At 38.6% G+C, this 13,994-nt stretch overlaps 2 protein-coding genes across 3 annotated transcripts; both read left to right on the forward strand.

Moving 5' to 3' along the window:
* Positions 1-1,246: 1,246 nt before the first annotated feature.
* ttll6 (tubulin tyrosine ligase-like family, member 6) lies at positions 1,247-9,399 on the forward strand. Of its 2 annotated transcripts, XM_043253489.1 has the most exons (14): positions 1,247-1,479; positions 2,359-2,396; positions 2,486-2,604; positions 2,695-2,825; positions 3,475-3,631; positions 3,754-3,897; positions 4,052-4,137; positions 4,223-4,448; positions 4,561-4,739; positions 6,787-6,975; positions 7,059-7,203; positions 7,392-7,631; positions 8,388-8,673; positions 8,763-9,399. In XM_043253489.1, exons 1-14 carry the CDS (start codon positions 1,247-1,249, stop codon positions 9,035-9,037), a joined length of 2,448 nt encoding a protein of 815 aa, XP_043109424.1. In that variant the 3' UTR covers positions 9,038-9,399. The 2 variants fall into 2 exon arrangements, with proteins under 2 accessions (XP_043109424.1, XP_043109425.1); XM_043253490.1 differs by lacking the exons at positions 1,247-1,479; positions 7,392-7,631 and having other exon boundaries at positions 2,356-2,396.
* A 1,874-nt stretch (positions 9,400-11,273) lies between these two features.
* Positions 11,274-13,304, forward strand: hoxb8b (homeobox B8b). Its single transcript, XM_043253493.1, has 2 exons — positions 11,274-12,066; positions 12,384-13,304. Exons 1-2 carry the CDS (start codon positions 11,643-11,645, stop codon positions 12,701-12,703), a joined length of 744 nt encoding a protein of 247 aa, XP_043109428.1. The 5' UTR covers positions 11,274-11,642; the 3' UTR covers positions 12,704-13,304.
* The last annotated feature ends 690 nt before the right edge of the window (positions 13,305-13,994 follow it).

The raw sequence follows: 13,994 nt of genomic DNA on the forward strand, positions 1-13,994 counted from the left end.
TATTTCAGGGTGGACTAGGAAAAAAAAGTTTGTTTTCTGCTCTGTTATTCATCCGATGATCCGCGTTTTGCAGTATCTACTTTGTTTTTAATGATTGAGGATTTTGATACATTTAAGAAACCGTTTTAATGGACTTTAGTACATTGACTTATTTAATCTTATTGCATTGTTGCAGATCCCACGTTAGTGTTACCAACAACTTCTTTATATATGCTTGTTTGTTCCACCAACCAACCACTTTTCTCATCACGTTTGACAAGTAGGGATAGTCTTTCTTCTCTGATTCTTGCTGGCCTCCTGGCCTTCATTTTCATGTTCATGTATCAGGTTTAGGTCTCCTGTGTTCTTAATAGGTCACTTGATCTTGAGGTTTCAGCGTGTCAGTATGTAAGTATATCCAAGTTGGGCCACCCATCACAGAAGAGGCGAATTTGTTCCTTTTTGTCAGGTATTACGTGCCAGAACCCAGACAACAGCTCGCCGTGGGGAGGATGATAGCCTTCCACTGGACAGATAAAGCTAAGTGGTGTGGACAGGAGAATTTTCCATCTTAGAGGTTTGTGATCTGACTGCCAGCACTGCTGCCCTCCTTTGGAAGAGATCGCGGGTTACTGTAAGTGTTGAAATGGTTATTTAATGTGTTTATTTTATTGTGTAAATTGATGGTTTTAAATGTTAAATTTGTATGTTACAAAGGTATGTATTTTCTTGTCATCTTTAATGGTTCACAGTGAAATGGTTGTCCTTTAAAATGTGTTTGTTATTTATTTATTTATTCTCGCTGAGCAAATGTTACCTAGCTAACAAAGTCTCCAAGCCATTTCATTTGAGCTCAAGGTCAAGAGGTCATGGTCAAGATGATCTAGTTCACTAGATCCCAACACAGTTACATCATGAAGGTCTCTGAGGAGCCTCTCTTCTAACTGGCACTTGCAGAACCACCTTCAACTTGATTTGAACCTCAGTGATTTTATTTGTGCAAGATGCATGTTAGCGGCGTTCCTTATATATGATATCAAATTATCTGACCCACTAAAAAATTGGGTTAGCTGAAGTGTTAAGTGACGAAACCTCAATCATGTTGTTGACAGGTGAGGTACTCATCTGTGAAGAGAAATAGGGACAGAAACATGATGCTAAGCCTTAGCATTTACATGCTCCCACTACAGATAGGGCTGATTGAGTTTCAGATTAGGGACGGGGCATCACAAAGCAATATTAGATCTTTCAGCTCATAAGTTATTACATGGGTGTTTCACTAAATCTAGAAGTTACTCAGCCCTCGCTCATTCCTCATCAAATTTTTATGTTTGTTCTCAGAATGGGGACACCGGCGGAGCACTCAGTGAGTGAAACATGCAGGTGTGAGCCTGATCCAGGGCTGGAGGGAGAAGGCTGGGGAAGTGACTCTCACGCAGAGCAATCTAACACACCAGTTCCTCTGCCTGCAGCGAGCAAGAAGAAAAAGAGAAAGAAGAAGTAAGCCATTTCAAAGTTATGGTATTCATATACACTATACACTATAAGTTTGTGCATGGTCAAATATTGTTTTTAAATATATCTTAAAGGGTTACATTTATTTGATCAGAAATACAGTAAAATGGTAGTACAGTGGAATATTATTACGGTTTAAAATAACAATTTTCTATTTCTGTATATCTAAAAATATATTCCTGTGAAGTAAAGGTTTAATTTAAGAGCAGCCAGTCAGACGATCCTTCAGAAATCACTCTGATATGCTGATATGGGGCTCCAAAAATATTTCTTATTATTTTAAATGTTGAAAATTGTTGTAATTAATAGTAAATAGATTAGAATAGAACAATTGCATTTAATTTATCTGAAATTAATTCATTAAATTTAGCTCAAAACACATCTCTTCCGTATTTATTTGACCCTCTAACTTTAGTCCGATATATTCTAATTTTCAGATTTTATTGTAATCTTTTATGCTTTCTTTTTATTTATATAAAAACCTCTATCAATTGCATATTTATTCTCTAACTGCTAATTTTATTTTTTTTAAACTAACACTAGCTTTATTTTTTCTATTCTATCGAAATAAAGTATTTTTTTCTATATTCTATCTGCTTTTTTTGTTTTCTCAAAAAATAAAAAAAAATTTGCCAATGAACAGTAGCAGTTCAATAAATAAATTTACATTAATAAAGTAAAATCTTAAAATCTCAGATAAATAAGTAGCTTAATGAATACACTAAAATCATTGGTTAGATGAATTAGAAGCTATAGAATTGTTGCCATTAAACAAAAACTGTTGTGTGGAGGATTACGAGAGTTTTTACAACTCCAGAACAATGCACAGGTCTGTCTCTCTGTCCTCTTCCTCTTTTTCAGATGACTGTGGATAAATCTCACCAACTGCAAATATGAGAGTGGTACGTTTTTGCTGTGTGGTTTTAAAACTTTCCAACCTTCTCAAAATGAACTGTAATATTAAAGCTTTTGATAAACATTGTCAATGCAGTGCGTCGTGCTGCTAACAGATACGGGCTACGAGAGGCTGCAGAAGGAGAAGACTGGACTCTGTTTTGGACTGACTGCTCTGTCTCACTAGACAGGGTCATGGATATGAAACGCTACCAGGTCACAAGTCATTCTTCTCTTGTTTAGCGTCCTGTTCGGTTTCACTCGCTCCCCTTTGGTTAACAAGATACTTGCCTTTCCCCCTCACAGAAAATCAACCATTTTCCTGGCATGAATGAAATCTGCAGGAAGGACCTGCTCGCACGCAATATGAACCGTATGCTGAAGCTCTTCCCGAAAGAGTACAACATCTTTCCTCGCACGTGGTGCCTCCCCGCAGAGTGAGTCAAATCAGGATTAATCGGTTTTTAAAAGGGTTCGCCCCAAAATGAATACTCTGTCATGTCAGTCCTAACACATAAAACTTTCATTCATCTTTCGGAACACAAATGACAATATTTTTGATCAAATCGGAGAGCTAACCCTTCATAGATAACTCAACCGAAATGTTCCCAGGTCCAGGAATGTGTTAAATACATTGGTAAAACAGGATGTGACATCAGTAGCTCAATTTCAGTTTTGCGATGGGAAAAATAAAAATAACATAATTTACTCAACCATTTTTCTCCCCTGAATTACATCTTCTGCCATTTGGGGGTGAAAATAGTCAAATAAATTGTTATTTTGGTTTTCTTTGCTCAAAAACAGTGTTCTCGTAGCATCAAAAAACTGAAGTTGATCTACTGATGTCACGTGGACTGTTTCACTGAGAACTGGGAAACATTTTAGTTGCATCGTCGTCTATGAAAGGTTGATAGCTCTCTGATTTCAACAAAAATATATTCGTTCATATTTGTGTTGCGAAGATAACCAGAGGTCTTACGGGTTTGGAACGACATGAGGGTGAATAATTAATGACAGAATTGAATTTTGGGGTGAACTAACCCTTTAATGAGTTTCAATCTTTTTACCTTTTTCGACGTCTTTTAGTTATAGTGACTTCCAAGCCTACACCAGAGCCAAAAAGCACAAAACGTATATCTGCAAGCCAGATTCAGGTTGCCAAGGTCGTGGTATTTATCTTACCAAGTCCAATAAAGATATTCGGCCAGGAGAACACATGATTTGCCAGGTGTACATATCCAAGGTAATATAATATTCATAAAGCCGTGTCACAGCTACAAGCACTGGTGTCATAATTCTAAGTGGATTTAAACAAAAATGTAAAAAAAAGATACATTTTGTTTGAAATAATCTTTGTTTCTGCAGCCGTTCATCATCGATGGGTTCAAGTTTGACCTGCGCATTTATGTATTAGTGACCAGCTGTGACCCTTTCCGTATCTTCATGTACAATGAGGGACTAGTCCGTTTCTGCACCACTCAATATACTGAGCCCGCTGGCAGCAATTTGGTAAGGGCCTTTAAAAACAGTAAATGTATACATTTGCAAAAGTTAGTAGTAATTAACAGTGTTTAAAAACAAAACCAAAAAAGAAAAATCTACGATAATTGAACCAGTGGTTAATTTGGTCGTTTAATTTACATTTCTTTATGTAACTCTACAGGAGGATGTTTGCATGCACTTAACAAACTATGCCATCAACAAGCATAGTGAAAACTTTGTACGTGATGAAGATACCGGCAGCAAACGGTAATCTACATGTTCTCCCAATTTAAATTTTACAGCAGTTTTTCTTTAAAACTGCGCAGAAAATGTTTTTATCGCGTTCTCATAGGAAACTCTCCAGCTTCAAGAAGCACATTGAAGCCATGAGCTGTGACACAGAGAAGATGTGGACGGACATTGAGGATGTCATCATTAAGACACTGATATCAGCCCACCCTATTCTCAAACACAACTACCACACCTGCTTCCCCAACCATGCATCTGGAAGTGCCTGCTTTGAGATCTTGGGATTTGATGTGTTACTGGACCGTCGACTTAAACCTTGGCTTCTTGAGGTATGGAGTCATTTCAATGGCTATTATCAGCATTTTCTGTTTTTCTGTTGTAACAAAGGCTATCTGAATGGCTTTCATTCTAGCTGTATGCAACCTTTTAAACTGTGTTTAGGTCAACCACTCCCCCAGCTTCACCACAGACTCCCGATTGGACCGCGAGGTGAAGGACAGCCTGCTGTATGACACTTTGGTGCTGATTAACCTGGGGGCCTGTGACCGCAGGAAGATCACAGAGGAGGAGAAGCGCCGGGTAAAGGAGAGACTCCAGCAGAATCGTTCTAGAGAGGCCAGGTACCACAAAAACCACAGCTGCAAGTGTTTTATGAAGGCCCTTTTCCACCACGGAACAAAAAATATGTCATCACTGATTTTATTTTTCTCAAAATTACTAGTATATAACGATTTTGTACTTTTTTTCAGCATTTGTAAAAAAAGATTTAAGCTTAACATAATCCATCCATTTGGAGAATGAATGGAATGAAAAAAAAAATTATTTCGAGTTTGCATCTCATAATTATTACCTTTTTTTATCAGGAAATCTTTTGCATTCTTTAAAATGGTGCCTAATTTCATTTATGAAAGGATCTGTATCACAAAATGCAGAATTCATTCAAGAAAAGTTTTGGTACAGAATAGTAAGGATGCACAATATAGCATTATCTGATATGCTGATATTTTTCTGCTCATTTTGTTTCCTTTTATTTGGAAACAACACCAAGTCTCTCCTGTGTAGAAATTCCTCTCCTCTCCTCCCCTCCTATTTAATTACAAACATAGCCTGAATGTTATTTGTGAAGGTATTTTACTTTTTATTCATTTAGAAGTAGGCCAACGGTGCTTTCACAGGTTAAATGCAGCAATCCAAAAGAGTCTCATTATCTAATCGTCTTACAGACAAAACTTTGCTTTAAAAGTTAGCCACACTGCTGACGTGAGCACATGTCAGTTAATGTATTCCTCTTGGCTGCAAGACATAGTGTCCTCATTTTTCAAATCGGACCAATTTTAATCTCATATCAGTCAATTCCAATATCAGTCATATCATTTCAAAAGTGAGGGAGAGACAAATGTTTTTATATATATATATATATATATATATATATATATATATATATATATATATATATATATATATATAATATTAAATATTAATTTAGAACCTACCAGTTAAAGGTTTTTGAGAAGTAAGACTTTTTTTGTTTTGTAAGTAAGTGTTATGTAGCCTCGCCATGACATGAGTGAAGCACTCGAATTTCCATGCTAAGATTTAACCTGTAACGTTGCGGACAAGACAATAGAACCCAGTAGCACAGGTATATTTGTAGCAATAGCCAAAAATACGTTGTATAGTTAAAAATTATAGATTTTTCTTTTATTACAAAAATCAGTAGAATATTAAGTAAAGATCACGTTCAATAAGGATAATTTACAAATTTCCCACTATAAGTCAAATTTTTGACTAGTAATATGCATTGCTAAGAACTTAATTTGGACAACTTCAAAGGTGATTTTCTCAATATTCAGATTTTTTTTTTGTAAACTCAGATTCCAGATTTTCAAATAGGTAGCTAGCTAGTTAAAATATTTAAAACCGCACATCAGTGGAAAGCTTTATAGATAGATAGATAGATAGATAGATAGATATAAAGATATATATATATATATATATATATATATATATATATATATATATATATATATATATATATATATATATATATATATAAGGCTATGAATGAAAGCATCTACTTGAGTCTTGAGTGGAATTATTATTTTCCAATATAGCAAATTAGTTTTGGGCCAGAAGCTTATCATAATTTTTTTATATTTTAGTAAAGCTCCAAATGATATTCTATTTAGAATTTAGTATATTAACATAAACGTACTTTCTACATAAAGTACAATTTGTTGGAGAGTCACATCACGCTGGTTTTATGTAAAACAACTGCTTTCTATTTTAATATTATGTATTTAATTGATTTCTGTGATCAGGAAACCTTTTGTTTATTTATTTTCATTAATACTTAAAACGTCGTTGAATAACCGTTGAATAAATAAGGTAAAAAAAAAAGCATATTATAAGAAAATGAAAGTGTTTTTTTGACCATTAATGCATGTTAACCTGTTGTTTGGGACTCCCAAAACCAAAATAGAAACCTTTCATAACCCATAATAAGGGCACTTTTAAATTAAGAAGAATAAACTCTGAACTGTAAAAATAAGTGTTGTGAGATAGGCAGATAGTTCGTGGCAGAAGTGGGCTTCCATAATAGTTTTAAGATGTCTGGGCAGTAACCATGATCTTCCATAAACTTCCATGTGTGTTCCACCTCACAAGGAATGAGGAGCTTCGTCAGTCACAGGCTGCCAGTGTGGAGCAGATGGAGAAATACGAAGCAAAACATATGGGTGGATTCCGGCGGATTTTCCCTCGGGAAGGAGGAGAGAAATATGAAAAGTATTTTCAACATAGCAGCTCTCTCTTCCAGGAGACCGCAGCCTCCAAAGCCAGGGAGGAGTGTGCCAGGTGTGCAAATAATGCTGCTTGACGTTCCTCAGAAATGCATCTAATTTCAAACAACAGCAAAAGAAAAATGCGTGTCTCTGTAGGCAGCAGCTCCAGGAGTTGCGTCTGAAGCAGGAGCAGAAAGATCGGGAAAAGAAGGGCTCGCGTAAGCAAGACCTTCAAGGTGAATCTGCAGGGGAACGAGCAAAGCCAAGAAGAACTCATCCCCCGCACCAAATCCCCGATTCAGTGAGTCATTCGCTTTGATCTTGCAATTATATATTCGCTTATAATAATTGCTTGTATTGTGTATGGCAAGTTTTCTCCTTTGACTAAACATTCAGTTCCTTTGACCTACCACTAGAGGGACCCTGGCGTCTATATTTGAGCTCATGAATAGCTAATGAATGCCATGTGGCCGGGATCTGTTTCTTTAGCTGCCGGCTATGCTAGAGCAGACCACCTTGAGGGGAGAGACACCTGTTGCTCTTGAGCTAATAGAGGAAGAGGAGGCAGAGAGAGTCAGCGAACTCCACCAGAGAGAGACTCTGCTGCTGAACATGGGGGTGGTGAACCAAGTGCGCCAGCTACTTCAAAGTGCCAATCATCTCACTGACCTTATCAACCACTCACGAGAACAAACCAGCTTTCCCTCGCACTGCAGACACGACCATAAGGTAGTTGCGGAAGGACAATCGGGCATTAAAGGGACGGTTTACCCTCCAAGAAAATGCTGTCATTATTTACAGCTGTTTCAAGCCTGTATCATTTTTTTTTGTCTTTTTGGAACGCTGTGTTATTTAAGTATTTACAGGTTTTTTATATCTATTTCAATTACCAAACACTATTTTAATGGTTTATTGTATACAAAATACCACAAAAACAATGTGTAATACCGCTTTAAATTGTTGTTTTCCTCCCCAAAATTTCCCCTTTTTTCTGTTTAAATTAATTTCTTAAGTTCTTGTTTTTCTGAGCCAAAAATAAATGTCACACATTTTCCATGATTTACTCAATTTACCCTCTAAAATGTCATGTAGTGTAACAATCTTGTCAGGAATATTTACTACAAATATCAATGTGACACATTAAAGCCACTATCCTAGGTTTTGCCTATTTGCCTAGATATTTTACTCATTTAAAACACAATAAAATGTAACATGCTTCCTTATTCGTTTATATTTTTTAATATCTACAGAACAAGCGTGTTGTTTGAATTTTTACAAAAATATTACACTGAATGACAATGGAGTTTTTACATTTGATTCTCCAAAAGCTTATTCGAAACCTTAAAAGTAGTCGCTTTAAATTTTATAACTACACATTTAATGTGCTTTCTGTGGATTCCTCTTGCTGCACAAACAGCTGAAACGTTCTTCTTTTTTTGTTTCTCTCACTGGACCGTATTCTGAGTTCCTACTTTCTCTGTCCAGCTGGACTCCATTGCAGAGATGTCTTGGAGGCAGAAGAACCTCTGCACTATGATGCATCAGCAGGCGTCGACAAAAGCCAAGCCCTGCATGCACTACATAAATTCCCAACCGCTCCAAAGCCGAAAGCCCTGGCCCTCTCTAGAACACGGTCTGCTGCAGCCGGTCCAGACCGAACCGGGAGGTCCGAAACGCTGTGATGTGGAAGAGGTGGCAGCGTTGAACCCAGAGCAGCAGGCTTCTGTTGCCCTGACGAAAGCTACTAGTGCTCAGCGGATACCTTTGACAAGTGAGGAACGTTTGGTATCGTTCTTTGGCTCCTGTATCGTAAAGCTAAGAAAAGTAATAACACGCCGCTTTTCTTTCTCTGCTTCACAGTGAATGGGTCTTTCGTTTGGCGTCATGGCAGCATGAGTTCCTCTTTGGCTGAGTCGAGAGCGAGAGCGTCCCTGCTAGGAGTGCCTCCGCTCGTTCTAGGACGGCCGCAGGGTCCCGCGGTGTTCCGCGACCCCAAATCTCTCTACGTCATTTCCACCCCTGCTCCTCTCGTTCCCAGGCCGCACCTCTCCCACGGCCTTCGAAAGGCCCCTCGCAGGGTCCCCCCGCAGGACCCGGGACGCGTACAAGCTCAACAGAACCAAGTAATGCAATAAAATTAGTACAGATGTCAGTAATAGATCGGGAATGGAAGGTCTGCATTCAACTGTCTTCCGAACTGAAAATGTGAAAATTCTCTCTTTGCTGTTTTTAATAGAAAGCCATTTCTATGTTTTGTCAACTTTAGTTCTGTATTCTTTAAAATTTGACAATGAAGCGGGCTGGTGCCTGCTGTAGCCTTTCGTTATTTTTCTTGCTATGCATTCTTAGTTTGGAAGAAGCCATAAAAGTATGATTTTAATATAAATTCATGTGAACGCGGTTTTATTTTAAACTGCCTTTGTAAGCTATTCTCGTGACTTTTTACGTCATACTGAGCCAATATAAATAAACGTTTCAAATAAAAACGATGGTATTTGGTTTATTAGTGTTTACAGGTGTTTCGTGCTGCTAATTCAGTAGATTATGTGTCACGTTCTAAATAAATATTTTAAAAAATTAGGAAGATTAAAATTTGCTTTATCAAGAAACTTTGTATAATATTAAAGCCTTATGTATTTTTTTTATTCATAAGGTATTTTTTCCCCTAATCAAACAGATTTTGAGATTAGTCAAATATACTGCAGTACCGTGTTAAATATCACTTATAAATTTAGTCCGTCTTGTTGAATTTATATTGTAAGAAATAAATCAATTTATTAAGAGGGCAATAATATAGAATTATGGTTAAGGGTCAAAGGTGGTTTAGTCTTAGTCCACTGCGGTGGAGTCAGATGAGCACACTTGTAAAGCTAAAATATCAAATAAAACCGTTTTGTTCTCGTTTAATTATTCATGCAATCCATCAAAAATGTAAAAAAAACATGAATAATATATATATTTTTTCTTAATCGCGCGCAAAAACAAACCGGTTGCAGAAAGCATCCGTGCGTGATCATCTCATCGCGTCTGATCTGCAACATTCTAACTTTATTTCACAATTAGTTTTAAATTAATTTTGAAATATTTAAATTTAAACGCTGCAGGATGTGAACTTAAAATGAGTATGAATAACAGACACCGGACTAGTTGACACGCTAACAGCCTGCCATTGCGATATTTCATAAAAACGCACATTAATAAAGTATTCTTTTTTCAAAATAATCTATTAATAGCCTAATAAAAAAGGAATATATTTAAGAATATATATATTGTTTTACAAACAAAAGCAAACGGGTTTTTTAACAACAACAACAATAGTAATAATGTAAAAACAATGATAATTTTAGTTGCCGTGTAAAGACGGAGGCAGGGTCTGTCCTTTGGACACCGGGGAGGCCTGCGCTTCATTTCGCGCGGCTTGATGTAATAGTGCATAAAATGAAGGCAGTAAAAATCTAATTAGTTGTTCCTCTGCTCGTAAAGTAAATGCGGAAAATGAAAGCAACCGTGCTTTGAAAATCTCGCAGCTGTTCAGCACCACGTTGTTTTCCTTTTTATTTTCTCCAGAAAATGACTCACCTTTCTCCCCAGACACTCAAAGTAACTTACACTCTAAATGTTTTTTGCTTTTCGATAGTATAAGAAAAAATGGTATTTAAACGTAAAAACTGTTACTGGTTGAATGTTACTGTGTCCGTGGATTCGTTAAAGAGGATCGCGCTGTCCTGTTCTGGACGAACGGATTCTTTGTTGCGAATGAATTCGAATGAACTTGCGATGTTCACCACGCGGTGGCGGTGTTGCTCTAAAAGCAGACAGGGCAGCTTCACTATAACCTAAACGCAGAACCACAAAGCCTGCTTCACTCGTTAAAAAAAAAAAAATCAGTTTTAACTTTTTTTTTTTTTTTACATGTGAACATGAAAGGGAAAGGCTTGCACCCTAAAATAGTTAAAAAAATAATTAAAATAAAATACTCTATTTTTCTGATGTGAGGTGCAAGTGTAAAAGCCTTTAGCCTAAACGCAATGGGTGGTCCGTTCTTAGATGATAAACTAATAAAAATGCTTTCCATCTCGAACGATCCGGTCACTTGTATTGTACTTGATCGCAGCAACCCACATTGCTAAATTTTCGACTTAAAGACAGACGATTATCGTAATCATGAACGTGATGACAGATGTGGTATATTTCAACATGCGATGGGCCTGAATAAATCTATTTTCGCTGGCCCTCTGGAAACATTTCGTTTATCTTGTGTACGGGCTCTCTGTGCTCTTGGCACCGAAATGGTTTACCAATAACAGTCGCACTCCGCCTCCCCCTCTGCCTCCCCAAGAACTCCCTCTCTCTCCCCTTTTTCATCTCTCTTTTTTCAGTCTCTCCTGCTCTTCCTATCACAAGATCGCGCTTTGTCCGTTCGGAGATGTCGAACCCATCCAATGATATAAGGAATCGATAACAAACGCCCGCGTGAAATGCAACTCGCCGTCAAAGAGAGCAAAAACGGAAAACTATTTATTGCTCGGGGACCGTCACTATAAGGAGTCATGTGGGCGCAGCTACGGATACGTTTGTTTGCGTGAATATTTACGACGTTTTACGCGTGTAGTTTCCACCTGGATGAATTCGTTTTTATTGTAGCCTAACAACAGGCCTGCGTTTGCTCAATTAACACCATTCATCAAGAGACCGCCCGATCTCAATACGGTTGTCAAAGTAACTTCGTCTTTGCGGGCAATGAGTTCTTACTTCGTCAATTCCCTCTTCACTAAATTCAAAGGAGGCGACTCTCTGCGCTCCAACTACTATGACTGCTCAGGGTACGCGCCGGATCTTGGAGGCAGACCGTCCGTGCTGTACGGTCACAACTCCGGGTCTGCGTTTCAGCACGCGGCTCAGTTCCCGGACTTCTACCACCCCGGTACATCCTCCTTCTCCCACGCGTCTTACCAGCAGAACCCGTGCGCGGTAGCTTACCCCGGAGACGCCCCGGGTAACATCTTGGGCCAGGACAGTTTACAGAGACAATCGTTCTTAAGCGCACCGGACGCGGATTTTACGCAGTTTGGGGATTGTAATCTAAAAGTCAGCGGTATCAGGGATGATGTGGAAAGCGCGGAACCCTGCACGGCACAGCTCTTCCCGTGGATGAGACCACAAGGTGAGATGAGTGAGGAGAAACACCTAGTCTGTTACAGTCCCACATAAAACCCTATAGACAACTGCGGGCCTACTTATTACCCCCCCAATTAACCGCTTTATTGCACCAATATAGATCACTGCAAGAATTAGCACCTTTAAAAAAAAAAAAAAAAAAAAAGAATCCAGATCGCTGCGTAATGGCATGCAGTGTCTAGAACCTGTGAGAGTTTTACGACTTTGTGTTTTATTTGCATAGATAGGTATATGAGAAATCAAACACTTATGTGAGCGGAAATAACGCGTTTCTTCCCCCCCTCCCAACACACACACACACAGCCACCGGCCGGAGAAGGGGCAGGCAGACCTACAGCCGCTACCAGACGCTGGAGCTGGAGAAGGAGTTCCTCTTCAACCCTTACCTGACCCGCAAGCGGCGCATAGAGGTGTCTCACGCGCTGGCCCTCACCGAGAGGCAGGTGAAGATCTGGTTTCAGAACAGGCGCATGAAGTGGAAAAAGGAACACAACAAAGACAAGTTCCCCAGCAGCAAGGCGGAGCAGGAGCAGATCGAGAGGGAGAGGGAAGAGGGGAGCCAGGTGTCGGAAAAACACACATCAGGAGAAGAGGACTCGGAGACCTCCAGCAATTCTAAATAGTCTGCCGATTGTTAAAAGTGACACGATTAACTCGAGAAAATAAAGCGTCGTGTATTCCATTCAGTGCAAACTTCTGTTTCTAAACCGTGATTATTTCCGCTTATTATGTTTCGCTGAGTCAGTCTCGGATGTGTGAGGTCTTTCCGGAGGAGATTCCTCTTGAGGTTACTGCCGCTTACGAGGCGAAGGCTGCATCGTCTGCATGGCGCGAACTTCCTCTCCAGATCAGCGGGAGCCACAATCCTCTTCAGTGAATGCTATATAGCCTCTGCATAAGATGGGACGAGGAATCAGCATCAGCCAGTGCGTTGCTGTATCTCTCGCTGTAAGAAAATGCACTTCTGTGATCGTTAATTACTGTTCAGAAATGATGATTCAGGTTTACAGATCTTCAACCGAACTACCTAAATATATGGGTCATTGCGTCAATCATTTCGTCAGTGTATCCATGCGTTCTGCTTTCCCGGGAGGGACGGTTCAAACGCACAATGTTATTCTTTAAAAAAAAAATTGCTGTGTAAATATTTGATATTGCAGTTCCGTGAAGCACTGTTCTGTTGTATTTTCTATTGTCTTTAACTGGAAGTGGTTCCTTAAAGAAGCCACAATAAAATTTAGCAAAAGAATCCCTTCGCCTTTGTTCTTTCATTCTTTTTTTCCTTTCACTGGTTTGCCTCTCGTTCGCGCAACACAAACACCCGAATTATGGTCACGCTTCACAAACGCCTTGAAACCAACACGAAAGCCTGGATCGCACACGCAGTCTGATGTGTTTCGTTTGGAGACGCATGTGATCCTCAAATAGGATGCAACTGCAGCCTAAATGAATCATAGGCTATACATAAAAATGAAGTCTATTGCAAATCAATCGCGTGAAAAGTACATTTAAACGAATCATTAGAAATGCAATTAATTATATGTATAAATTAAGTAAAATACATCGATCATATAATTAAAAAAAAATAAAAGTATTCGGTTTTATGTGTTTAATACAATCTCTTTCACGTGAGATGCATTGCAATAAACATGGGTTATCTGTTCTTCATGTCGTCTAGTAAAAAGTTTATTTCAGTAACTATTTCAAGCATCTAGAACTTAATATAGGCCTGTTATATAGTAGCCTACCTAAAACCCTAAAGGTGAATTGTGCTTAAAGCACACATTAGAAGCATAAGCGCGAAGTAATGAGTTAATGAATGGAAACGTAACATCTACCTCATGTAGGTACAACTTCTTTTCAAACGTAGGTATCCCGTATATATTGACAACAAAGTGTCGAGCGAAACCGTTT

This window comes from Puntigrus tetrazona, chromosome 12 (genome assembly GCF_018831695.1).
Source record: "Puntigrus tetrazona isolate hp1 chromosome 12, ASM1883169v1, whole genome shotgun sequence".
In the NCBI taxonomy this organism is placed as follows: domain Eukaryota; kingdom Metazoa; phylum Chordata; class Actinopteri; order Cypriniformes; family Cyprinidae; genus Puntigrus; species Puntigrus tetrazona.